At 42.6% G+C, this 26,348-nt stretch overlaps 2 protein-coding genes across 5 annotated transcripts; one reads left to right on the plus strand and one right to left on the minus strand.

The window, feature by feature from the left end:
- Positions 1 to 1,025: 1,025 nt before the first annotated feature.
- Positions 1,026 to 9,318, plus strand: LOC105018994 (neuronal pentraxin-1). Of its 4 annotated transcripts, none has more exons than XM_010884839.4 (5): positions 1,027 to 1,175; positions 2,759 to 3,533; positions 4,480 to 5,172; positions 7,543 to 7,722; positions 7,955 to 9,318. In XM_010884839.4, exons 2-5 carry the CDS (start codon positions 2,856 to 2,858, stop codon positions 8,162 to 8,164), a joined length of 1,761 nt encoding a protein of 586 aa, XP_010883141.2. In that variant the 5' UTR covers positions 1,027 to 1,175; positions 2,759 to 2,855; the 3' UTR covers positions 8,165 to 9,318. The 4 variants fall into 4 exon arrangements, with proteins under 4 accessions (XP_034144571.1, XP_034144572.1, XP_010883141.2 ...); XM_010884840.4 differs by having other exon boundaries at positions 1,028 to 1,175; positions 4,483 to 5,172; XM_034288680.1 differs by lacking the exons at positions 7,543 to 7,722; positions 7,955 to 9,318 and adding an exon at positions 6,557 to 7,536 and having other exon boundaries at positions 1,026 to 1,175.
- A 3,221-nt stretch (positions 9,319 to 12,539) lies between these two features.
- si:dkey-283b15.4 (cytohesin-2) lies at positions 12,540 to 25,134 on the minus strand. The gene is made up of 12 exons (XM_010884838.3): positions 24,932 to 25,134; positions 20,390 to 20,540; positions 19,728 to 19,794; positions 17,734 to 17,852; positions 17,523 to 17,603; positions 17,243 to 17,355; positions 17,013 to 17,161; positions 16,681 to 16,792; positions 15,670 to 15,746; positions 15,440 to 15,511; positions 15,205 to 15,359; positions 12,540 to 15,124 (listed from the first exon to the last, which is right to left on the minus strand). The coding sequence occupies exons 1-12, from the start codon at positions 24,996 to 24,998 to the stop codon at positions 15,037 to 15,039; spliced, it is 1,251 nt and encodes a 416-aa protein (XP_010883140.1). The 5' UTR covers positions 24,999 to 25,134; the 3' UTR covers positions 12,540 to 15,036.
- Between the last annotated feature and the right edge of the window lie 1,214 nt (positions 25,135 to 26,348).

The following is a 26,348-nucleotide window of genomic DNA, read 5'->3' on the forward strand; positions in this document are numbered from 1 at the left end:
GTGAAATCTTCTATGGATCCGTATAGGTGAAATCATCCATGGATCTGTATGGGTGAAATCATCCATGGATCCATATAGGTGAAATCATCCTGGCCCTGAGTCTATTTGGGTGGAGGTATGAGGTGGGTTCACAAGATTTATGCCTCAAACAATGTTTCTAGTGTTTTATAGTTTTTATACTGTTTAAGGCCAAGTGTCATTTTCACTGACTTTATCCCCATAATTACATGCCAATAAGTAATACAAGTAGTACATGCTACTAGTTGAACACCGATAGTTTGACATGGTCAAGGTTCTAGCTGAGTGTATAGTTGCTCTCTTACTCACCTTGTCACTGCACCTAAATAGACAAGAAATCAGTAACGCGACATCAGCTATGTGACATCAGCTATGTGACATCAGCTATGTGACATATACTGAGATGTTTATGACACAGTCTTTTTACTTATTTATGACCATTCAGACTAATCTGAACTGTGTTTAAGGTGTTTGAAGCAGTGTTTGGGGAGGGGGGGTCTATATCTAGCCCGTTGTCTGAGTGTGTTTTGGTGTTCCTCCAGCTGACCTAAGAGCAGCCATCTGTTGGTTGGAAAGCTCTGTGCTGGAGGAGCTATAAGCTGACAGTCAGACTGCCTGGAAGATTAATCAGGCCAATATCCTGGTGAGATATTACGTGAATTTCTGTCTGTGTCAGTAATAATGTTTGTGATTCTGTGTGTTTTTGAATGTTATTGTGTGTGTTTCAGTTGGTGTCAGGAACTTGTGGTCAGGAAGAACAATCTCTAAAGCTTGAGGACAACAGCAGATCTCAGTCTTCTGAGTATACTGTAAACATATGAATGCACCACGACATATGTCAACTTTCCAGAATTGACTGACTAAAAATGGAATTGATTACAAACCTACACACAACATAGCCTTCACAGAGAGAGAGAGAGAGAGATTGGTTGAGGTGAACCAAGGAAAGGGGGAATTGAGAGGGAGGGAGGGAGGGAGGGAGAAAGACAGAGAGAGGGAGAGAAAGAGAGAATAACGGAGAGAAAGGGATAGAGGAAGAGAGAGAGGTTGGTCTGTTAAAAACTCCCCTGGAGTAAATCTTCCACAATCTGATCAGTGCTTGAGGCTAAGTGGACTAACTTACAGACCGACGATATAGGAGCAGGAGACCCACTCAGGTAGGGGCATGTTATTTCAGTTTAAACCTGTAGATTGTGATGATTCATATGGGTTCTATTAACTTCATTCCAAAATAAATTCAATGACTTCACAGTCATTTTGACATTATATACATGTATTTCCCTCTGACGTGATGCATATGCTCTTACATTTTGTACAGACCACTGGGTTATCTAGAAAAACTCTGACCCAGTGTAACGAAATTCCAGTCAACTGCTGATATTTTTCCTTTACTTTTACCATGTTTACTCCGGTTGTCGAGGTCATGGTTGGTGTCGGTCGTTCTTCCATCCAGGCACTGACTGGAATTGAAATCATTTGCTCAGTACCTTTTCTCAGTTCATGTATAGAAAAGTGAATCTATTCAAAACTACAGCTCCTGAATTGCTGTTGACACTGTAGTAGATTCGACAATGGAGACAATTTTGTCATGATTCATTAATCTTCTCCTGCCCATGGTAAGATTTAAAATACAACACTGATGTGAACTCTATTGCCAACATAGCCAGCATATTTTAAAATATTATTTTTTTTGGTTATCTGTGCCGTCAGTATAGAATTCATCACTAATCAGGGTCTTTAATGGCTAGTTTAGGCACATGGTGCACCCGCATTCACACACACACAAGAAATTAAAACCTTGTCTCCTGACTTGCAATTAGGTTAATTGGGAGATCTGTGAGAGATAATGAACTTAAGTCTGAAAGGACCAAAGGATGGAAATTGGGTGTAACACAGTTGTGTGGCTCGGCCATCTGGCCCTGCTCTAAGCTGCATGAATCACACACAAACACATGCGCGCACACACATGCACACACATACACAGATTTCTTTTCAGTTCTAGTTATTCTCTCTGTTTATCTATGGCCATGTGAATGACTGAGCTCTCCATAGGTGATCTGGGCCAAACACTGGCTGGGACTGGGAACAACAGGTTGCCATTGCATTTATTTCCACTTCAATTCACACATTGTCACACACATTCCTAATAACCGTATCATAAACATACATCCAGTGGTGATTGGATGTGATTTGAAATGCATATTGTGGCCAACTTTACACTGGGGAGTGGTGTAAAACACTGGCAGTCAGGTTGGTTACTGGAGGAGAACAGAGGCATAAGATCACAACAAGTTGTTTGCAATACCACAAAACATTTATTACACAGCACGTTGAAAAGAAAATGTGATTTACAATTTTAATCAATTCTTGATAATGTTAAGGCCATCAATGCTCAAAAACTGTATTTCTTGCTGATTTAAGTAATTTAATTTAGTCTTTATTTTTATACAGATCTCTGGTGTGCGTGCCCCTGCTCCTCAGTTACTTTGTTCTATTCCAGGCCAATCCTCTGATTAATCCCTAAAAACCAATTAAAGGAGCCCTTCCGTCACACGATCAACCCGGTGAATTACCAAGCTCCTCCAAAAACGACTGTCCTCAAAGCGCAATCTCCCCTTGTCTAAAGATGGCCGTTCCCCTGTCGTAGACATCTGACAGGAGATTTCAGGATGATCATGTGACCACATGATCAAGTGCACATTTAAAAAATGTATTCTAAACACTAATCCTTTGCTTGCAGGTGTATTCCACACCACAAACGAGATAAACGCACCAGATCAGACATTTAAAAAAGTGTAATTCTTCAACCTCAAACCGTACTAAACAACTCCTGAAAAATGGGACACAAGTGTATCACTGGAATGTCACAAATACTTGTCCTCTCCACCCTCATCTTCTTCCACTTCATCTACCACACCTCTGCCAGTGCTATCCCAGGGCCTGACTACGGAGCCCATCCGCGTTTTATCTGTATTCCTGTTCCTGCTGATACTGACCCTGCCTGCTTTCCCTCTGGGGGACCAGCTATGGGGCCTGGGCCTGGTGGGGCACAAATCCACGGGCCTCCAGTAGGACCCCCAAACAGCAATGGCTGGTGGGGGATGACAGAGGAGGCCAAAACAACCATTTTACACCTGAGAGAAAGCATGGTGCAGCAGAAAGAGACCATCCTGGATATGAGAGAGACCATCAGGGAACTGACTGCCAAGCTCACCCTGTGCGAGGGCTCCAGTGGGGGCATCGGGGCCCATGACGACCACCATGGACCTCCATCACATCACCCTTACGCTGACAACAATCACCAGGGCAACCATCAGGGTCACCATGGGAACAACGACCATGCCTTGGATGTTGCCGGGCACTATCCTCGGAGTGGGGGGCACCGGTCAGACCACGAGCATGACAACAACAGGGGGAAAGATAAACACACAACACCAGGGGATATAACATCATCATCGCCAGAGCAACTGGGCCGAATGCTGCAGGCCCTAAAGGACAGGCTGGAGAACCTGCAGGTAAGAAAGAGTTGATTAAAGAAAAGTATTAAAGAAAAAAGCTAATGAGTTTGCGATGGAGTAATAAGGAAGACCATAAAATATACAATGAATAGAGACTTTAAGAGGTGTGGTGAATAGATAGGTAACCAACACCGTAAAGTTAACATGTTGATTAAATGTGCAATTTTAAGGCAACCAGTTGCAGTAGGGTTTCTGAACATAGATATAATCGATATAGCCACAATCACCAAACCCGTTTCAGCTAGTGGCCTTACCAAACAAGAACCAACAAAGACGTTAAAACAACATCTTTTTTTTTACAGTGAAGAAAGGGAGCGAGGTAACAAGGGAGCAATCGGGAGGAAGATCAAAAAAAAAACTCTAACCCTATATGGAGAGAGGGAAAAGAATGACCAGTGTCCTCAGGTCAATGCCTTGTCTTACCTAAGGAGATGCACATGTCTATTGGATTGTTTGGTGAAATCAACAAATCAAGCTGCTTTCTAAGCTTTCCAACAAATTAAGACAATACCATTAAATCACTTAATTAGTGAAACACGTGAAAGCACCACCCTGTCATACAAGACATCAGACAGAGCCACCCACTGTCAGTCCAACAACAAAATCTTGTTTCCAGACATCAAAATAAAGGTTAATGTGCTAGTTGGGAATGGATTAGTTTATCCAGGATTTGTCAACTGTTGTTTGGCCCCTGGCCTAATAAGGCTGTCAGTGGAGATCACGATAATTGAAGTCGATCTCAGGTCTGCACATGCCCTTGCCACTGACATCTGTCTGTCGTCACGTTCCCACAGAGAGAATCACGAGTCAACAATGTAGGAACACTCTAAATAGAAAGACGGCTCATTTATCGCTCAACTCGTCTTTCTGTCTCAATCCCAATAAAAAACAAATGCAACTTGACAACAACTACATTAGTATCTTTTTTTTTCTCCCTCCCCAGCAGTTGAGGAACACCACCAGCTATTCCAACTCTCTGAAGGAGCTCCTCCAGAGAAAGATCAATTCTCTGGAACAGCAGATGCATCATACCACGGCAGCCCTGAGCAGCAGCCCTGATCACCATGACGATGATGGCGCACACCATGGCGATCATCATGACGACGGGCATCATGAAGGTCACGATGATCACCATGATGATGGGCACCATGACGATCATCACAACGACAGTGACCATGACGATGATGGCCACCACGACGACAGTCACCATGACGATCATGATGACCACCACGATGAGCACCATGTCGACGGACACCACGACAATGAAGCAAACAGCCATGGTTACCTGCAAAGAACGGGCTACCACACACCAGGACCGAGGGCTGGCCTGCACTCAAACAACAAACTGGACTCTCTTCTGAATAATCTGCACCACACAGGTCCCAAAAGTAGGAAGACAATCAAGACCCTCGAGGCCTTTCAGATTGGCTTTCCTATGAGAACCAACTATATGTATGGGAAGGTGACCAGGACCATCCTCCATGAGATCTTTGCCCTAACCCTGTGTCTGTGGATCAAGGGGGGAGTGGGCCCGGGTCTTGGGACGCCCTTCTCCTACTCTGTACCGGGGCAGGCCAATGAACTGGTGCTGATCGAGTGGGGCAACAACCCCATGGAGCTACTGGTGGACGACCAGGTTAGTAAGACTGATGATGCAGAGAGAGAGAAAGAGAAAGGAAGAGAGATAGAGACAGAGAGAGAGAGAGAGAGAGAGAGAGAGAATGTTTATGTGTGAATTATGTGACTTAGAGCAGGGCCAGGTGGCTGAGGTACACCAGTGTTAAACCCAATCTCTAGGTGCTGGTCCTGGAAATGGGCTGCCCATTTGACCGCTACATGGAGTTGAGCTTAGATGTGGTCCTAAAATACCAGCCCCTTCTGTCACACCTGAGCAGAGCCTCAGGTGTCATTTCAGCCTTGTTGTTTAGGAACATCATCAGAGGCTGACATTGTCTGTTGCCCACATTGATGGCCTCTCTGAAACCAAGGCAACTAGCAAGGCATTGCTCTGGGTCAGAGGTTATGGGCAACCTGATGACACTGAGAAGACCTCACATCCTATATCCAGAGGTGTAGACATTCATGACCTTAAGATCTGAATACATTCAACTCCATTGTGATTTGATGTGTGTGAATGGGTCTGTGTAATGTGTGTATGTGTGCAGTCAATCCATCCAGACTTAATATGTCTCTGTGTTGACTGCAGTAGCTCTAATGGTCAGTATCAAAGTCCAGTTGACAGACACCAGTGATCCGCCTTCCTGGTGTGATGCCACAAGCTGCTTAAACAGCTGATGGAGAAGGTCTAAGAGCTCTGCAGTGAACATGACTAAATCAGTCCCTTGGAATAAAGACTACAGACACATTAAATGTATAATGTATTCTCTTGGTCACAGTGTCTGGTGATTCTCTTGGTCACAGTGTCTGGTGATTCTCTTGGTCACAGTGTCTGGTGATTCTCTTGGTCACAGTGTCTGGTGATTCTCTGGGTCACAGTGTCTGGTGATTCTCTGGGTCACAGTGTCTAGTGATTCTCTGGGTCACAGTGTCTGGTGATTCTCCGGGTCACAGTCTTCTGGCAGTAATTGCCTACAAAGGACATGTGACCCAGTGCTAAACATTAATCAATCAATTAAATGTATTTATAAAGCCCTTTTTACAACAGCAGTTGTCACAAAGTGCTTTTACAGAGACACCCGGCCTTAAACCCCAAGGAGCAAACAACATGAGTGTTACAATTCTATCGTACATAATGTTAATCTTCCAAATACTTCTGGAACTCTACAATTAGGAAACTAAGTACAAAACATGTCTAAATGGTGTATCTGTTATAGATTCAAATATAAACAATAACGTTACAGTTCACATTTTGACCCTATAGTTGTCTCATCATGTCAAATCAAAAGTCCCAAAAGACACACCAAAGAAAAACTAATAGTGTCACTTTCCAATTACTTGTGTAGTTGACATTAGAATATTTTTTTGCAGTCAAATCAATGCCCCTGTCTTCCCGTCCCCAGGCTGTGACTCTCCCACTGTCCATCAGTCAAATCAATGCCCCTGTCTTCCCTTCCCCAGGCTGTGACTCTCCCCCTGTCCATCAGTCAAATCAATGCCCCTGTCTTCCCGTCCCCAGGCTGTGACTCTCCCCCTGTCCATCAGTCAAATCAATGCCCCTGTCTTCCCTTCCCCAGGCTGTGACTCTCCCCCTGTCCATCAGTCAAATCAATGCCCCTGTCTTCCCGTCCCCAGGCTGTGACTCTCCCACTGTCCATCAGTCAAATCAATGCCCCTGTCTTCCCTTCCCCAGGCTGTGACTCTCCCCCTGTCCATCAGTCAAATCAATGCCCCTGTCTTCCCGTCCCCAGGCTGTGACTCTCCCACTGTCCATCAGTCAAATCAATGCCCCTGTCTTCCCGTCCCCAGGCTGTGACTCTCCCCCTGTCCATCAGTCAAATCAATGCCCCTGTCTTCCCTTCCCCAGGCTGTGACTCTCCCCCTGTCCATCAGTCAAATCAATGCCCCTGTCTTCCCGTCCCCAGGCTGTGACTCTCCCACTGTCCATCAGTCAAATCAATGCCCCTGTCTTCCCGTCCCCAGGCTGTGACTCTCCCCCTGTCCATCAGTCAAATCAATGCCCCTGTCTTCCCGTCCCCAGGCTGTGACTCTCCCACTGTCCATCAGTCAAATCAATGCCCCTGTCTTCCCTTCCCCAGGCTGTGACTCTCCCCCTGTCCATCAGTCAAATCAATGCCCCTGTCTTCCCGTCCCCAGGCTGTGACTCTCCCACTGTCCATCAGTCAAATCAATGCCCCTGTCTTCCCTTCCCCAGGCTGTGACTCTCCCCCTGTCCATCAGTCAAATCAATGCCCCTGTCTTCCCGTCCCCAGGCTGTGACTCTCCCCCTGTCCATCAGTCAAATCAATGCCCCTGTCTTCCTGTCCCCAGGCTGTGACTCTCCCCCTGTCCATCAGTCAAATCAATGCCCCTGTCTTCCCGTCCCCAGGCTGTGACTCTCCCCCTGTCCATCAGCGATGGGAAGTGGCATCATGTGTGTGTGACGTGGTCAACACGGGACGGTCAGTGGGAGGCATACCAAGACGGGGTGAAGAGGGGCTCTGGGGAGAACCTGTCTGCTTGGCATTCCATTAAACCTGGAGGGGTCTTTATTCTTGGACAGGAACAGGTAATCTGAAATCTCCCTTAGTTGTCTTCATATTGTCTGCATTACACAAGACAAGTGCACACTAAGACCTTCTCCCTATCACCTATGAGATCATATATCCTATACACTGAAAAACAGGTGCAACAATCATTTTTGACTGTCCCTAATTAGTTGAAATGCTTGAATGCCTCTCATCTTTGGTTCAGAGCCTGGCTATAGTATGAACCTAACATAAGCTGTCTCTATCCCCCAGGACACACTGGGAGGTCGTTTTGATGCAACACAGGCATTTGTGGGGGAAATCTCGGATCTCCAGATGTGGTCTAATGTCCTTACAGCCCATGACATCTACAGCTTGGCCTCCTGTAACAGCCACCTCAGTGGTGATGTCATCGCCTGGTCTGAGAATGTGTTGGAGCTCCATGGAGGGGTCACCAACTACCCCTTTGACCCCTGTCACTAAGGGCTATTATTATTTCCAACTGATCACAGACTTAAAAAAAAGCTCCCGTCAAACAAGGATTTTGTTGTGATGTCGAGGAGCTAATATCACATGGGATAGTGGATCCACTCCAGTTAGTTTTACCACTGGATCCTGAAACAATGCCTTCTGTTTAGTCTTTAAGACTAAATAAGCCCATTCCCAGAGACTTAACATTTTATGTCTATTTCGGGAATTTAAATACTTGTATTATTATAGCTTTTTTTAATAATGTAATGGAGTATAGAGTGCATGGTTCAGTTTGAGACGTTGACCCTTAACTAGTGACATGCCATGGGTAATATGAGCCATTTGTACAGAGCACAGCATCCTTATAGGGGTTCTGTATGGGTGACATGGAAAGTGTTGACCTAGGTAGACGGTGGATAGAAAGAAGATGAACAATGGAATCTCTTCAAAAGACGATTCCTAGAAAGATACAGCTATTATTCCAAAGATAATCAAGAAGTTAGTCTAATAACTGTTTTTTATCTCGTGTCTGGTTTTGTCTTTTCTTTTTTTTTTTTTTTTTTTTTTACTGTTTTCCTGTATATTCAAGTAGATTAAGTATGTATAATTGTAATTGTGTTAATTCCAGGTGCAACATTTCATTGATTTACATTACTTGCACAAATGAACTCCAGGCTCAGAAATATGCTTTAAAAATGTTTTGTTTTAAACCACTTTAAATATGTTTATTATGTTTAAAGTGTTTTAAATTAGGGAGCAAAAATATAAGGTTAGCACCGTTTTTAACCCTTTATTAAAGAAGGCTTAAACTCAGAGTCTGAGGAACTAAGGAAAATATACTCATAATAGACAATCAAGCTTCACTTTGAATATAGCAGTGATGACCAAAATGTTTTATGACAGAATATTTTATGGCAAAGTTTCCACTTTAGCAGAGAGTTTGTTCACTGTAAAAGCTGAATATGTTATCTCATGTTCAATTATTTTGAGTTGTTGATCAAATGTTTGTGTTCATTTGTACTGTACCACTTTGTTTATATGTACCTTTTTGAAATCGTCTTGTTTGAAACCAAGTTATTAAAAACATTTCCAATACCTTTTGTATATTAAATTCCTATTATATTATTTGCTGGAACAACATAGTGGTTCTAGAAATGTTGATTTGATCTGGATGTGTTTGTGTCTTCTATGAAATATCTGTGAATACTACACACTGACACATAAAAAGGTTTTGATACTATTTGTACATTTTTTTTTTTTATTAACGTATGTATGTTCTTGAATTACGTTCTGACTTTTGACTGTACTTGTCATCTTTTTAGAACATTCTCTGCTGCGTTCATCATCCCTGACTTCCATTAAACACATTAATCAATTAATCTCTCTACAGACCAATGGATTACCACACTTCATTACCTACTGGCAGGGCCGTCATCAGGAATCCTGGGGCCCTTGAAAATATATATGCTTGGGCCCCCTCGTTTATAGACAACATTGATATTATTACGATCAATGCCAAGCCAGGGCCCGGTGAATAATACCCACTTTTCCCCGCGTTAGCTATGGTCCTGCCTACTGGTCACCAAACAGGCAGGGTAACAGTATCAGGTATGTGGTCACCTACACAAGGGAGATTAGCTCAATGGGCCCTTCATGTTCTTGTTGTCCAGGATGACACACAGACACAGTTCTCTAAGCCTGAAGCTCTTACTCCCTCTAATATGTTTATTCCTGTCCTTCTTTAGTGGAACATTCACTCTCCCCTTAGTACCAGCGTCACCCAGGAGAGACCAGTTGAGTCATGGACAGATGGTCATGGATTGTGGCTGGCTTTGAACTGTGTTTTCAGTTTGTTGTTTCCATTTGATGTAACACATTTCAGCATGGACATCGCAAGTTTTTTTTAATAGATTTTGAAGAATACAGTCTCTTGGGGATATACACTGCTCAGCCGTAACATTATGACCACTGACAGGTGAAGGGAATAACACTGATAATCTTGTTAGTCAGTGGGTGGGATATATTAGGCAGCACGTGAACATTTGGTCCTCAAAGTTGATGTGTTAGAAGCAGGAAAAATGGGCAAGCGTAAGGATTTGAGCGACTTTGACAAGGGCCAAATTGTGATGGCCAGATGACTGGGTCAGAGCGTCTCTAAAACTGCAGCCCGGACTGCAGTGGTCAATATCTATCAAAAGTGGTCCAAGGAAGGAAAAGGGGTGAACCGGCAACAGGGTCACGGGCACATGAGCATCTGAACTGGACGCAGCAATGGAAGAAGTTGGCCTGGTCTGATGAATCATGTTTGCTTTTACATCACGTGGATGGCCAGGTCCGTGGGCGTTGCTAACCTGGAGAACACATGGCACCAGAATGCACTATGGGAAGAAGGCAAGCTGGCGGAGGCAGTGTGATGCTTTGGGCAATGTTCTGCTGGGAAACCTTGAGTCCTGCCATTCATATGGATGTTACTTTGACATCTACCCCCTACTTAAGCATTGTTGCAGACCATGTGCACCCTTTCATGGTAATGGTACTCCCTAATGGCATTGGCCTCTTTCAGCAGGATAATGCACCCTGCCACAAAGCAAAAATGGTTCAGGAATGGTTTGAGGAACACAACGAGTTCAAGTTGTTGACTTGGCCTCCAGATCTCAATCCAATCGAGCATTTGTGAGATGTGCTTGACAATCCGGTCGATCCATTGAGGCCCCACCACGCAACTTACAGGACTTAAAGGATTTGCTGCTAACGTCTTGGTGCCAGATACCACAGGACAGCTTCAGAGGCCTAGTGCAGTCAATGCCTCAACGGGTCAGGGCTGTTTCAATGGCAAAAGGGGGACCTGGACAATTTTAGGCAGGTGGTCATGTTTTGGCTGATCCGTGTAGAGATATGACTACGGTAACCTGCAAAAATTATTTGACCCCTTGATAAAGATGAGCAAAACAGCCAGTGTAAAATTAAGCACACAGGTGATGAGATACATACAGTAGGGAGAGCAAGTATTTGATAAACTGCCGATTTTACAAAGCATGTAGAGGTCTGTAATTTTTATCATAGGTACACTTCAACTGTGAGAGATGGAATCTAAAACAAAATCCAGAAAATGTGATCCAGAAAATCTCATTGTATGATTTTTAAATAATTAATTTGCTTTTTATTGCATGACATAAGTATTTGATACATCAGAAAAGCAGAACTTAAAATTTGGTACAGAAACCTTTGTTTGCAATTACAGAGATCATCTGTTTCCTGTAGTTCTTGACCAAGTTTGCACACACTACAGCAGGGATTTTGGCCCATTTTGGGGAGGATGGATGGGGCCATGTATCGCGAGATCTTGGCCAACAATCTCCTTCCCTTAGTAAGAGCACTGAAGATGGGTTGTGGCTGGGTCTTCCAGCATGACAACGACCCGAAACACACAGCCAGGGCAACTAAGGAGTGGCTCTGTAAGAAGCATCTCAAGGTCCTGGAGTGGCCTAGCCAGTCTCCAGACCTGAGCCCAATAGAAAATCTTTGGAGGGAGCTGAAAGTCTGTATTGTCCAGCGACAGCCCCGAAACCTGAAGGATCTGGAGAAGGTCTGTATGGAGGAGTCAAAAATCCCTGCTGCAGTGTGTGCAAACCTGGTCAAGAACTACAGGAAACATATGATCTCTGTAATTGCAAACAAAGGTTTCTGTACCAAATATTAAGTTCTGCTTTTCTGATGTATCAAATACTAATGTCATGCAATAAAATGCTAATTAATTACTTGAACATCATACAAAGTGATTTTCTGGATTCTTGTTTTAGATTCCGTCACTCACAGTTGAAGAGTATCTATGATAAAAATTAGACTTCTACATGCTTTGTAAGTGGGAAAACCTGCAAAATCGGCAGGGTATCAAATACTCGTTCTCCTCACTGTATGTTGTTTTTCTGTAACGCTTTAATGAAATCTCAAATTAGTATTCCACATAATATTACCCCATATTATGTAGAAAGATAACACAGGACCCTTGTTGGAAGTACTTTGTGCATCCTACCTTCCCAGGATAATAATATTTTGTACATATTTTTCCTCATGCAAATGTATTATTCATTGTCAATTAATGTGCCTTTCAATATCTGCTTGGGGTCACTACATGCTGGGAGATACACATTTCAGTCTCCAGGCAGAGGCAACCAGGTTTTTTGGTTAATATGTCCTAGAGATTCAAAGTTCACGCCGCTAATCATAACAGGAGTCCTAGGACGAATGAAAGGCAAACAGCCCCACAACACCAAGTAGATTTCAGCTCATTTTCACAAAAAGTTGTAGGGAATATAGTTCACATCAACACAATATGGAGCATTTGATCTGACACTGTTTTAATGTCCACTGAATGATGACTCAGAAAAACTTTAGTTATTTTTTTATTGTTTCACAACAGTTGTGTGGCACCAATATACTGTGGTTTAGTTTTTGCTACATATTGCCTAGCACAGATGACCAAACCATCTTTATCTAGCTGGAAATCAAAAATAAATACTAAATAAAACAATATCCCAGAAAACAGTGGTGTTAGGGTCTGAGGGGGCCTATTCCTTAGTGTCAATTATTACAGATGTTTGTCTCTGTTAATTGGTACATTATGATGTCCCAACAATGGTTTTGGCAACTCCGCACTTCAAGAATACCCAGATAGGTCCACTGTGCTTTAATTTCTGTAGTTTACAGCAGTCATGCCTGCTCGTTCACTGCTGTCGGTGTGTCTACAACGAACTCTCAGACAGTAAGACTAGTTAAGTCAATTCCAATTAACAGACCATTTTCTTTTTAAACCTATAACTTTGAAACATAGCAATATTTTGAGTACAACCACAATTATATACCATGGTTGTAGACAGTGGTAATCTATAAAGAGACATTTGTAAAGCCTTCAAGGAAACCAGTGGATGTTACAAGACAGCCTGGCCACCACTGGAGGGTGCTAGAGAACATTAGTGTCGGCAATCTACAGGTAAAGCACTCAGAAAGCCTGTATAAAACACTACAATTGTTAAAGTGCAGCAGACAATAACTAATTCTGCATTTTCCATAATCATAATAACAGTGTCTCCTAAAATGTCAGTGCATTGACTAACCACAAACGTAAATAAGCAATTCAGGCAAAATGTATCATTAGACATGTATCTTTAACATTATTAAATCAATACATTTAAAGTTTTCAAATATCACATAATACTTGAAAGACGTATTAGTGTTCCATGTTTCATGTCTTTTCCAATTTACTTTATCCTGCATTGGTTGATCATTCAACTTCAGGAATGTCATTCTTGTAGTGAAACTAGATTGAGGTCACTGCAGATTTATCGTAGGGTGATATCCCATAAACCTTGCATAGCTTCCATCCCTTTAAGATGCCTGACTTGACAGACGTGGATGGGTGTCAGTAGCATGAAGGAAATGTTCACCCATTTATGTTGTTGTGGTGAAAGTAAAGCCACTGCAGGCTGTTTGGAGACTTCAATGAGCCTTGTTCATTCAGGCTATTCAGAGCTTTGATATCCAAGATTTTATGAGGACGGAGAAACATTATCATTGTCACAGATTTAAATATTATGTATAGAACAGACTCTTCCGTACCACAAATAATGGCTGATCTACACAAAACAATCTGACAGGCTTTGTGATGGTGGATTATATTGTGTCAACACGGAACACTAACAGTCCTTCTCAAATGCAGCCAACAGTAACGGGAACGACAGTCTGGTCCATCTGTGTGTGTAGAGAAACAGCTTTCCACTAACCTTCACGTGCAGTCCTACAGTAGCTCGTAGAAAACCAAACAAATAACAAAAATAAACAATAAATTAAATAATCTCTATGTGTTGTAAACAAATACACTAACATGTATTTACAAACAAAAACAAAGTTTACATTTTAATAAGCTGCCGTTTTAGCTTCTTAAAACCCACTCAAATTATAAACCTGGGTTTAACAGTTTGTGTCTGTATGAGGAAGGAAATATAAAGAATCCCGTGGAGACAGAAATCAGTGGTCATTGACTAGAGTTGTCATCTTTAGTGTTCAGTGCTTGACTGCTGTTTTACGGGTCAGTTTGTGGGGACGCTGCCCCAACAGCCGATCGTAATAACAATGACATGAGAACGACCATTCTTATCATTCTCCGTCTCATCAATAGAATTGTTAATGGTCTAAGGCTAAGCGTAATTTCCTTCATAGAGGCTACAGTTTTAAAGCGTGACTTTGATAATACCGATATAGTCATTTTAAACTGGAGCCAGGCAGAATAAAGCACAGTAGAAAACCAGGGCTGCATCTCAACAGGCCTTCGGCGGTTCCTCGTCCTCCCGGCATTCTTTCCTTCAGCTACAGTGAATGATAAGAGGACGGGACAGGAGGCCTGTGAACACACCTCCCGGTCAGTACAGACGAAGGAGAGAAAAGGCCGGGACTGTAGAGACACAGCCCGTTTGTGATGGAAGAGGGTGCTTTGGGGTTCGGTGGCCTGCTCGCTACCCTGAATAAAACACATGTTGACTTCACAGTTCACTTCAATGTCGGAGAACAGATCAAGGGAGAAGGTGTAGTGACAACAAGGGTGTTTAGAGTGAGTGCAGTAAGTGTATATGCAGGGTTCAAGTGGACATGTAACAGCGTAGCGGAGTACAGATCACAGCAACCCCAGTCGCACTGGAAGGTTGAACGGACACCTCAACCATACAGCAACATGTCCTCCTCACATCAGACAGAGGACGGGAAGGAAGGAATCTGGAAAGGAGGCAGGGACGTGTTGGAATGAGAGATGAAGAGGATGGGAAGAGGAGAAAAGGAGGGACGGCGAGGAGTGAGGGAGGGAGGAGGAGGGTGGGTACGAAGAACGGAATGATCTACGGTTGTTCTTCTTTCTTCTTTAGGGATATGCGTTTCTTCCTGGCAGCCAGCATCTCGTAGAATGGGTCCACGCTGACGGCAGAGCTGGTGAGGCCAAAGAACCATGTTAGTGTTTGATGCTGTACCAAACCTGCCGCCCACGCCTCCCCTTGTCCCCTTCGTACTTGATGTGGTGGATCCATTCGTCCTTCTCCTCAGGTGTGGGGGCAGAGATGCGGTACACATTGTGGTTCCCCTCCACCACTCTGCCGTCAGCCTCCGTCTTACAGGCCTTGATCAGCTGACCGCGGTTGTTGGGGATGTACAGCTCAAAGCAGTTCTGTGGAAAGGGGGGGTCACCACAGAAACAACGCAGGAAATGTGTCCCGTTTGAAAGGTACTGAGGGTCATGATACTCACAGGTTTCCGGGGGTCCTCAACTTCACGGATGCTCAGGTTCTCCAGGGGAATGATGCCTCTGGGCTCCTTATCCTGAACACAACAGACACACTTACAGACACAAGTACAGACCACCACACAAAGGTCTGACTCCATGAGCATGCTGTGATCCACGGCCACCAACCCCTGTGAACTGGGCACATCTCCGTCACATTGCTCTTTAGCAGCAGGTGGAGAGACACTTGACTTACTGTGGTATATTCAAAGTAGTAGAGGCAGTTGTCTGTGAGAATGAACCATCTTCTCTTCCAGGTTTTCACACGTCCTCCTGACAAATAGAGACAGTGGCAGTTAGAAAACGGCAGTGTGACACATCATTGTTTTCTATTTGTTAACTGGAGATAAGAGTATATACTTTGTTTTTGGTTCAGTAGAACAATTTATTTTTAACAAATGACATATGTGGAAATTTTTTTTTTCTTCTTTAGCATACTGCCTGGCAGCCATTTTGATTACGTATCAATTCTGTTGCTTCCCCCAGTTTGTCGTGGAGCCATTCTCACAGTACATACCTCCTGAGAAATACGCAGCGGCGGCAGAATGTGGAAATGGCAGGAAGAAGCAGAGACAACAGTGACCAGAGGATTCGGGAAGAAGGGAGGAGAACGGACGGACGGCGGAAGAGAGAGAAAGAGGGGAAAAAGAAGGGAGGGAGGGAGGGAGGGAGAAGACGGCAGAGGTATTAGTGACAAACGATCACAGGCCCCGCCATGCAACACCAAGACCAACTGTTCAGACCAGCCATGGCACCAGAGTCAGACACTGAGAAAGCTCCACACAGACATGATAGCCCATGGACACAGATCTAAGATCAGCTTGCTCTTCCTCAATCCTGGACTCAAACCTGAATCCCAGGTCAGCTCCCTCAGTACTGACATTTCTGTCTATGGCAGACTTCAGAGCGTAACGCACCCATGTTTTAGGTGTTATTGCTGGTCAACGGGCCGGTCAATATAGCCTGAAAACATTGGCAGTGCATCGTAACGTTCACTGGGAACCGGCGAAAGAGAAGGCAGACACATTGCTGAACAAAGCTTAAGAGAGAACACACAGTATGAAGATGTAGAATCTCTGTCCAACAACCCCTTCAGTGTAGTGTTACAGAGTGTTAATAGATGTGTTTAAGGCATCCACATTTCAAGCAGACGTTGTCGTCGTGAAGCCCTGGGGGTGAGCGTCAGGAGCAGGCGTGGCCGTCTCACCCAGTTTGAGGAGCCAGCCTTCTCTGTCGGGGTTGAAGAAGGTGTGCGTCAGGTCGTTCCCATCGTCCTCGGGGATCTTGAAAGGCTCGTTCTTGATGCTGTCATAGAGATTCTGTGGCGGACAGAGACCAGAGAGACAGTAGGAATGATCGCAACAGTTATCCCTTCTGAACTGGAGTTTCATTCCACAAAGAATAAACACAAAAGCCTGAAAAAACCACCAACCCAAGTTTCCACCTATGAAGTCCCCTCAATCCCTCGACCAACCATCCCCGACCCCTCTATCACCCCACCCCCCCAAATCACTCACCCCAACCGCCCCCATGACTCACCCTGAGCAGGTCCTCTGGCAGGTCTCCCCCATCGTTGATGCCTCGGTTCATGGAGATGAAGCGGTCAAATCCAGGCTTGTCTCTAACGTTGGGGTTGTGGAGGCTGGTGTTCAGCATGATGATGGCAAAAGACAGCACGTAGCATGTGTCTGGGAACAGAGAGGGGCCATCGGACATTAGGGGTGTTGCTGGTAGACCTTGTTGTTTTGTGTGCGTGCGTGAGTACGTACCAGTGCTCTGGAACACTCCAGGGTTACAGTGACAGTATCTCTGGGCAAACGCCTCCATCATCCTGTCGATCTTTTGAGCCTCGCCAGGCAGACGGAAACTCCACAGGAACTGCCTGCAGGGTTTACACAAAGGTCAAAAGTCGAACTGTAGGTCACACTGGATGAGAGTGTCGGCTAAATCCATGGAATGTAAAAGGTTATAGACAAAGACACTGTTTTCTTCTAGATGTTCCCTTTTAAATGAAAAATATTATTCCAGAAGACCAACAGCCCAACTTACCTAAGAGCCTGGACCAGGTTGAGATCAGTGAACTCATGCAGGTCTACAAACGCCTGCAGAACCTTCAGATTGAATTCCTCCCTGTAGGAGAGTAGAGAGATTTGGAGTTGAGAGTTCTTTAGATGAATGCCCTATGTATGTTAAGTCTCAGGCGTTTCAGCGCAACAAGAACAAATTCAACTGAATGAAGAGACATGAAGGCAATGATGACCTTTCTCCCAGGTAGTCTCCAATGGCAGTCTTGTTGAGGCCCTCTCCTTTGTAGAGGAACTGGGCAACGTCCTCTGGAGTGTGTCTGAGCAGCTCATTCTCCACCAGGAACACAATACCCTATACACACACACAAACACATTTACTATAATCAAAAGTTTCAAGGTTTATTTGTCAAATGCATTGAACAACACAGTGTCACCCAGCACAATTAAATTCTTGTGACATGATACCCAACAACTAGATAGTGAGAATTAAGAAGAATACATAAGCAAAAATATAGCTAGACAGAAAATAAAAAAATAAAGCAACGATATACATAACATTAAACTAGCAGCAGTTTAAAATCAGAGTCAATGGCCCTCATTTATCATTCTTGCGTAGAAACGGGCGTATATGTTGGCGTAAGATTTTGCTTACACTCCTCTCATCGCCTGATTTATGAAACTGTGCGTACCTTCAAAATCCAGGTGTACGCAATACCTTCCCTTGATAAATGCCGCGGCTGAAAACGATCGTCATTAGAATAACACGCCCCTATATATTCAAGTCTCCGCTTCCCCCACGCCCTCATTTTACGCCATGGACACACGGAAGACGGCAAAAAAGAGAAACTTCTCTGACGTGGAGATTGAGACGATCACCAGGGAGGTAGAAAGAAATAAAATTGTTTCATTTGGCAGTTTAAAAAGCAGAATAAAAGATGTGATGTGATGTGGAGTACCATTCATTCACATTAATAACTGCATGACAATTTGTAATATTCGTCTTATTATTTCATGATATTTATCAATGACGTTTATCGTTATTTAGAAGAAGAATGTCGTTATTATTATTATTTCTATTATTGTCTAAAAGAAGAAGAATGTCATTTTTATTATTTTGTCAATCTGAATTATATTTTGGTAATTCAAAGCCTTTTATTACTGAACCCAGTCCATGCGCAACTGCCGGGCCTAACCCTGAAACGCCATGTAAAGCGCACAGACTCGCATCTGAAGGAATACATATAAGTCAAATGCTTTGGTAAAGTCACACAAATGAAACCTTGAAGTCCATGTTGCACAAAAATAAACACTGAAGTTTGTAATTATGTTGTTGTTTTTTTTACAGTAGGTCATAATATATCACATCTTTTAGTTTGTCAGTGCGTTAGGATTTTCTTTTCTGCGCTGTTAAGGTTTCATTTCTCTCCGCCATGTCCATGTGCAATATTTTGTAGTCATCCATCCACCAAAGATCACTCCAAATATGACTATTAATACGGTTTTATTTTTAGTTTACATCTCTGCACTGGCATAACATCAGTGCACGAGGGAACTGCAGCAGGGGCTGAGTATACGGCTACACATTTGTTACTTGAGACAGGTCAAAATAAAAGTCCCGTCTCTTCACACATGCGCACAATTAACTCTTGCACAATTTTGGGTATACAACAGTCAGTATCATAATTAAACAACATAATATAACATAATTGATGAGAACATATAACTCAACATGCGCATTTCTGCACTAACTCAAAACGTGCGTACACCACCTCCTGAGCTGGCATAGGATTTGAGAGTGCCGTACGCCAACGTCCATATTGATAAATCTCAAAGTCACCGTGGTTTTGGGTGTACGCCAGGTGTACGCTGGAAATTTGGTGTATGCACTTTTGATAAATGAGGGCCAATCTGTGTATTATTATTGAACATTTAGATATTGCAAGTATGGCAGTAATACACATGACAGTGCAAACTAGCAGCAATTGGTAGAGTTATTGAATACATGAGTGCAATAGCTTGTGAATGGTGGCAAAGCACACTACAACTAAGTAGTGAGAATTTAAGAAGAAAAATATATACACAGCAAAAAGATAGCAAGGAAGTTCTAATCCAAAGAGAAAAAACTAAAGAGACGAATGACATGAAAGACATTGAGATGAAATGGGAAAAGGTTGGGGGGAGAGGTGTGGGATCGGAAACACGCAGCCATTTCAAGTCCCCTTCTCACCTTTTTGGGGTCCATGTTAAACTTCTTCCTTCCCATGGCCACATGTCGGTTCTTCTGCAGAGTTTTGCTGCATGGAGGAAAGACACATTAAACACGAAGACACCCACAAACAATTCCACATATTGACTTCAGTAATTGAGCAAATGACAGAACACAATCGAGTTAACTGTCGTGCCGAAGCTCAAAACATGATTTTTTTCCTCCTTCAGGGATTGGATTTAGTGTACAGGCTGCATGGCTACCTTAAGACACTATAGACAACCCTAGACAGGCTGCTGAGTTCAGGCAGACCTGAAAATACCTGCAGTTATTCCTTTTAAACACACCTGTGACAATTCTCTTTACTCAGCCCAGATACCGTAGGGGCACAGGACTGTGCTACACACTTAATAATGGAACTGAAACAACTTTACAGTGTACAGTTTAGTTATTTACCAGACTCTCCTATCCCGAGCAACTTATAGCAAGTGCCCACATTTAGAAAGAACTAGAGGGAAGAACACACACCTTAGTTGTAAGCTTTGTGACAACTGCTGATGTAAACGGGCATTATAAATACATTTGATTGATTGAACATTTTATTCTAATCAATGAACTAAGTCTTTCGTTCAGGTCTCTGAACTAAGCCTTCGGCCAAAGTAAATGCGGGGAACTGTTCTCACCTGCCCTCTGTACTGGTCTCCAGTCCCTCCACCTCTATGATGGCTTCCCGGAGCTCATCTCTAAGCCTCTGGATCTCCTGGAGCAGAGCGCCCTTCCTTCGACGGATGTCCTCCAACTCAGAGCGCTCCTCTGGGCTCAGGTCTACTGGGACTACGGGCAGGAGAATTTGAGTTAACATTTCAGTTTTCAAAGTCTATTTGCTACAGTGCATTTTCAAGACAATATGTTTCTACTGAAAACAATAACGTAAAAGAAAACTATTAATATCCAAACCTATGACATTTTGCAAACCATTGTTCAACTTCCTCCGACTCCATCTATATTTGTGATCTTTTATCCACCCACTGACCTGTACCCAATTCTCCCATTCTGTTCACTGGTCAAATGGAAATACATGATGAAAATCAGGACTGCAATGAGGTGAGTCTCATTGAAGATTGCACTGGGGCACTCAACCATACAGTCGATAAAGACAAGATTACAAAACTCACAACTAGTGCAGAACTAGTCTATCCACACAGAACTCTAGTATAGTAAGAGGAAAAACAAGTTTGATCATATCAGCTGAAACACTGGCAACAGAACTTCAACACAAAAACATTCCATGGAGTCCTGCCATTCTGTCATTTGATAGTAGGAGTGGTAAGACAAACAGTTCTCACTACTCACAGAGAAACGTGAATTTTGTCATTAGATGATAATCCCAAGGCATCGAACAACCTTTCTGCACCTAACTTTGAGGCAACTAAGGACAAAGATTGTTCAGTGCATAATTGTTCAGGTATGTCCTTAAAACCAAATGGCTGTAATTGACCAATAAACAGTCACGTGTGTGTCCTGGCAAGAAAAATCATAAGAATCAGTCAAGGATATTCATTTGTTAATAAGATATGTTATAAACTTTCAAGCCTCAACAAAGGTGAGAATATTCCTTTAAACCCACACAGTGGTGATAGAAGAGTTACATTCTTTTCAAAGCCTTTTGTAATGTAACGTCCACCCTTTCCATAATCGCAGGAGGTACAGCTTTGATTGTACTACACACTCTGTGGCCAGTGTTTATTAGTTATTAGGCACGTCCATATATCACAGTCTCTGACCACTTTGCCGCCAGAAAGGTCTGAATTCTTCAGGTCATGGATTCTACAAGGTGTCAGAAACATCCCACAGGGATGATGTTCCATGCTGAAGTGATGGAGTCACACAGTTGCTGAAGAATGGACAAGCAATACATTGACATTGCAAATAGCCCATTCCACCTCCACAAGAAGTGCTACTGGGTTAAGGCCTGGGTACAGCTCAGTCCACACTAGTAAACTGAAGAGCATGTTTTTCCACTTGTCCCGTGCTGGTGTTAAGAAAGCCCACTGGATATCCCCCCTGAAGTGACAAGGGCCGACCAAAGTAGCGCATTCCGAGATCCTGTCCTGTCAGCACAGCCTGGTAGCTTGAACACGTCTTTCCCTTCTCCATTGTCTCCCTCATTTTATCAGTAAGTTGTTTTAGCCAATAGAAAAATCACAGACAGTGTCCGTTTCTGAGATACGGGAACTGGCATCGACATTCATACCACTCACAACTGCTTCAGTCCATCATCTTGCACATTCTAACGTCCAATCACAGAATAGGCAAACTGAATGACTAGATGAAGGACTAATGCCTCAATGCCCTTTATGTTTATGTCATTTCTAGGTATATTCTTATTATGTCATGGAATATACCCATAGTTTGTTTGGATTTTGATCACCTAATGCGGAGAAGACTATAGTAAACGTAAAAGTGTAATGTTTGGATTCAGTCTTGACCTGCTGTGCCTTCTTTTTAGTCTAATTATTTTCTATATCTACTATTACCAAACATCCATCTCAATCCAACCCCATTTCAGAATCCCATCCAGACACTTTTTGTGTCTAACTTTAGCTAGCCCTAGTCAAGCACTAGTGAAACATAAACCGCAGGCACATTCTTATCTTTCCATCTCCAGTCACCAGCTTTTTATCAAAAGTACTTGAGAAAGTAGTAGGACACCATTCCGATCTACAGTAAGAAATCAAACTTTAATCTGTCATCTAATCATGATCCTCCTTTGAGATCTCAGTGCCACTTCTGACCCCATGGACCACAGCATCCATCTCTGGGACAGCTCTCCTCTGACCTATCCAATAGAAATAAACTTTCTGTTAAACTTCCTCCAAAGGAACTGCAGCCAGACAGAGGCAATGTTATTTAGGCACCCGAAGCCAGTCACCAGTGTTAGGCATATCTGGCCAACAATAAACAGCCAGGCCAACCACATGTCCTCTGCCACGTTCAACCCAGGAGTCACATTTCATCCTTTTCTGTACTTCAATGTCCACATAAAATAAATACGGATATCGTATTGTAAAACACATTTATTCACCTTAGAGCTTTCCTAAAATGTATGCACTTACTGTCAAGTTACTTGGGAAAAGTGTCTGCTGAATGTCTAAAATGTAAGTAGTTAAAAACTTGCAGAGGATCTAATCCACACTCAAGATCATCTCCCAGAACAACAAGATCAATGCGCTCTTTTAACCACTAACGAGGCTCCAATGTAATTCAAAATACTGCTGCCAGGACCAAGAAGTTAGACCACATCACCCAAGCACATCATGCTAGCCCACAATTCCGCTGCTTTGATAAATGTATTAAAACTGATTGTATTGTATATCATATTATAGAGCTTTGAGAAATCTGTAATGAAAAGTCCTATACAAATGTAATGTATCCTTCCCTTTGGACACTACTAAATGTTGCTCTTGGTATTGATTGGTTGTTCATTCCAGCACCCCCAGAGTCCTATGAATGACAAATCATAATTTCTCGAACACTAACTGTATGTTACACAGCACACAAGTTGTCCTGAGACAATGAACACACTAATAATTTTTTAGGAAAAGTGGTTTCTACAAGTAAACTGTAAATCGAGGACAGTAAACAAATCAGTAACAATATGCCAGCTACAGTTAAATGCTAAAGAGTCTTGAGACTAGTCTTGGCTAGCCTAAAGTATAACCTTAGCATCTCATTTTGAGATCTTCTCTTATAATCTTTGCAATGTGACATACATTAAAAACAAAAACTAATGCAGTTATGAAATGCTAAAAAATTAAGTTAGCACTAACCTTCCTCAAAAATGTTGCACAGGTTTTTAATATACATTATTATAACGAAAGGTATCCTATGAGCAGAAGATATCTATATTGTGCCAACCTATAGACCCAGTATGACCCAATGCATATACCATACCAATTGTTGGCCATCAGTCTTTAGACCAACCCATAGCTCCAGTAAAGACAAACAGCTCATGTTAAAACCAGATAATATCTCAGTTTGTGATTCAGAACACAAAGATGTATCTTATAAATGTCTGTGTAAAGTTGCAGCTGGGCGTTTTGACTCAAAACGCTGTATTGTTGAACTGCGACTTGCAGTATTCCAAAAAACTGTATGCTACCACAATGACTCCTTCAAAACGTTACACATCGATTGAGACAATAGTTCAACATGACATGCAGGTGACATTTCCCTTTTAAAAACAAAGCATTTCCTAAATAAAAACAATACCCACCTAAAGCTTCACAGATATCAGTTCACTTAAAATGACGACAATGCTTTTCATGTTTCCTTTGTAAGACATATTTCAATTAAGTCATAACCATGTAAAGCAGGTAGATTTGTACACATTAACGTGGCTCCACGATCAGTAGAAGCAAAGTATATCTCCCTAAGACTCATCACCACAGTAGTTATGGGATCATATCCTGCTCATAACATTTTATTTCGACATCCATGTCACCCACTACGTGCTGTGCGTGGCTAGAAATCTCAGGTTCTATGTAAACGCATTGTTTTTGTTGAAAAGTATTGACACTGGAAATGGTCCTTCACCCAGTTTTTACTTAAGTTCTGGCTACGGTGAGTTCAACTTATTTCATCCTCACCAATCAAAAAACATAACTTCGTAATATTAAACAGTAGGGACCACTAGTAAAAAAGAAGATACATAAAAACCACGCCCCCGGTATAAGATTAATAACGAACTAGCTAGCTAACAAATAATGTGAAGTAATAACATTTTATAGTAGGTGGGTTTAACGTGAAATACAACCATATTCTAATGGGTAGATTCATATTTGTATATGTGGTCTAAAATGCAAATCGCTCATTCCCTGGTCGAGTTGCACAGAACGAATAAAGCCTATGTTAACTAGGCTTCCTAACAACCTCTCGAGCTGGCGACTCAAGCTAACGTTAAGTTAGTATTAGCATAGCTACAGCTTTACGAAGGACTACACTGGTATGGGGTCATTGCAGTAATTAACATTGGTTAACCAACAAATTACAAACATGTACAGTCTCTTTACATACAGAATGTAATGCATCGAACGTTACTATGGTTTTGTGACAGCTGGTGATGTGTGTTGCGAAATACCTCCTGATACAGTTAGCTATCTATGCTAACTGAGTCAGTGTTTTGTGAGGAGACGACGCTAGCATTGCCTGTTAGCGATACTTACTGTAGTCCAGATCATCCATTTTTGGCGCTTTGCTTTTAGGCATAAAAATTTCAGAGTCGACTGTCATTCAATAAATGAAAAAGTAATGGATATATATGGAAATATATCCTACAAATAAAAAGGAAATAAATAAATAACCAGCCTTGCTCCCGAAACCTGGAGTAGAGACAAAGGAGGTGGTGGTACTGGAAGTGACGCAAAAAAATATGCAAAGAGAAAAAGAAAACGTAGTGTACTTTCGGCCATGTTTGTAAGGAAATGTTGACATCGGAAAGCAGCCACACATCGAAAGCAACTAAAAAAAAATGTCTGTGGCACTGCTATCTGACGTTGATTTGGCCCATAAACTAGTACTTGGTTACTTTCTTAATAACTTGAAAAGGGGTTAATGGGATTACATTTAACGCCTACTTTGACAGGCTAGCTTGACACTTCTTCCAAACACTTCCACCCTAATGAGTGGAAAACAATGCTAAAGAAATTATTGGATTGTGAGAAAGCAATGTTTCCCCCCAGTTACTTTTAACAATCCAACATGTCAGTAATTAGCAGAGGAATGTATTTTGTATGTATGTATTTGAGCCAGTTCTCTGAGATGCAACAGAAACACAGGAACATGATTTTAGAAGAGAGCATTTGACATTTGAGAAGAACGCAATGACACAAGCTGAGTTTAACAGTTGCCATGGCCAGTTACTTGCAGTCTAAGCACAGCAGGGTACCAGGCATAAGTGGTCGCTTAGGGCCCCTGACCGCTAGGGGGCCTCCGACTGCTTGGGAGCCCCTGACCGATAGGGGAGAAAGGGCCCCAAATAAAATTTAGCTTAGGGTCTCCAAATGGCTAGAGTCGGCACTGTACATTTGTATATATTTAGTTATTTGTGTTTAAAAAAGGTTTTGTTTTCATATCTGATGTTTCTGAGTAAGGGAAACTGGATACTATTCTGAAGTTTGTAATCTTTGTGGTGCCCAGAGCTGCTGAGCCATCAGCTAAGTTGTTGCCACATGAGAAGGGAAGTCAGGCAGCTTTAAGATTAGGCTGATTCCTAGACTTGCTACCTATAAGATCACCAGTAGCATCCATCACAACCTAGCATCCCCTGTCCATGTCTCTCCTCCTAATCCATGATCAGCCCCTCTTCCTCTTCAGATGAAGCATTCAAACACTTGGTCCCCGTTGACTCACTAATCAGGATATATGGTATTGTTTGTTTTTGATGTGTTTGGAAATTGTATAAAAAGCTTTATAGGAGTTCATTAGAAGTTCAACTACTATTATTATTAATAATAATATACTGTGGCAGGGGTAGATTAGTCAGAGAGGAGAGAGGGAGAAAAGGCAGGAAAGTGTCTGAAACAACTTCCTGATTTACCAGTGGACTGAGACGGAGGCTCTAGGGTTAGACTGTAATTATGG

This window comes from Esox lucius, chromosome 20 (genome assembly GCF_011004845.1).
Source record: "Esox lucius isolate fEsoLuc1 chromosome 20, fEsoLuc1.pri, whole genome shotgun sequence".
NCBI classification, from domain to species: domain Eukaryota; kingdom Metazoa; phylum Chordata; class Actinopteri; order Esociformes; family Esocidae; genus Esox; species Esox lucius.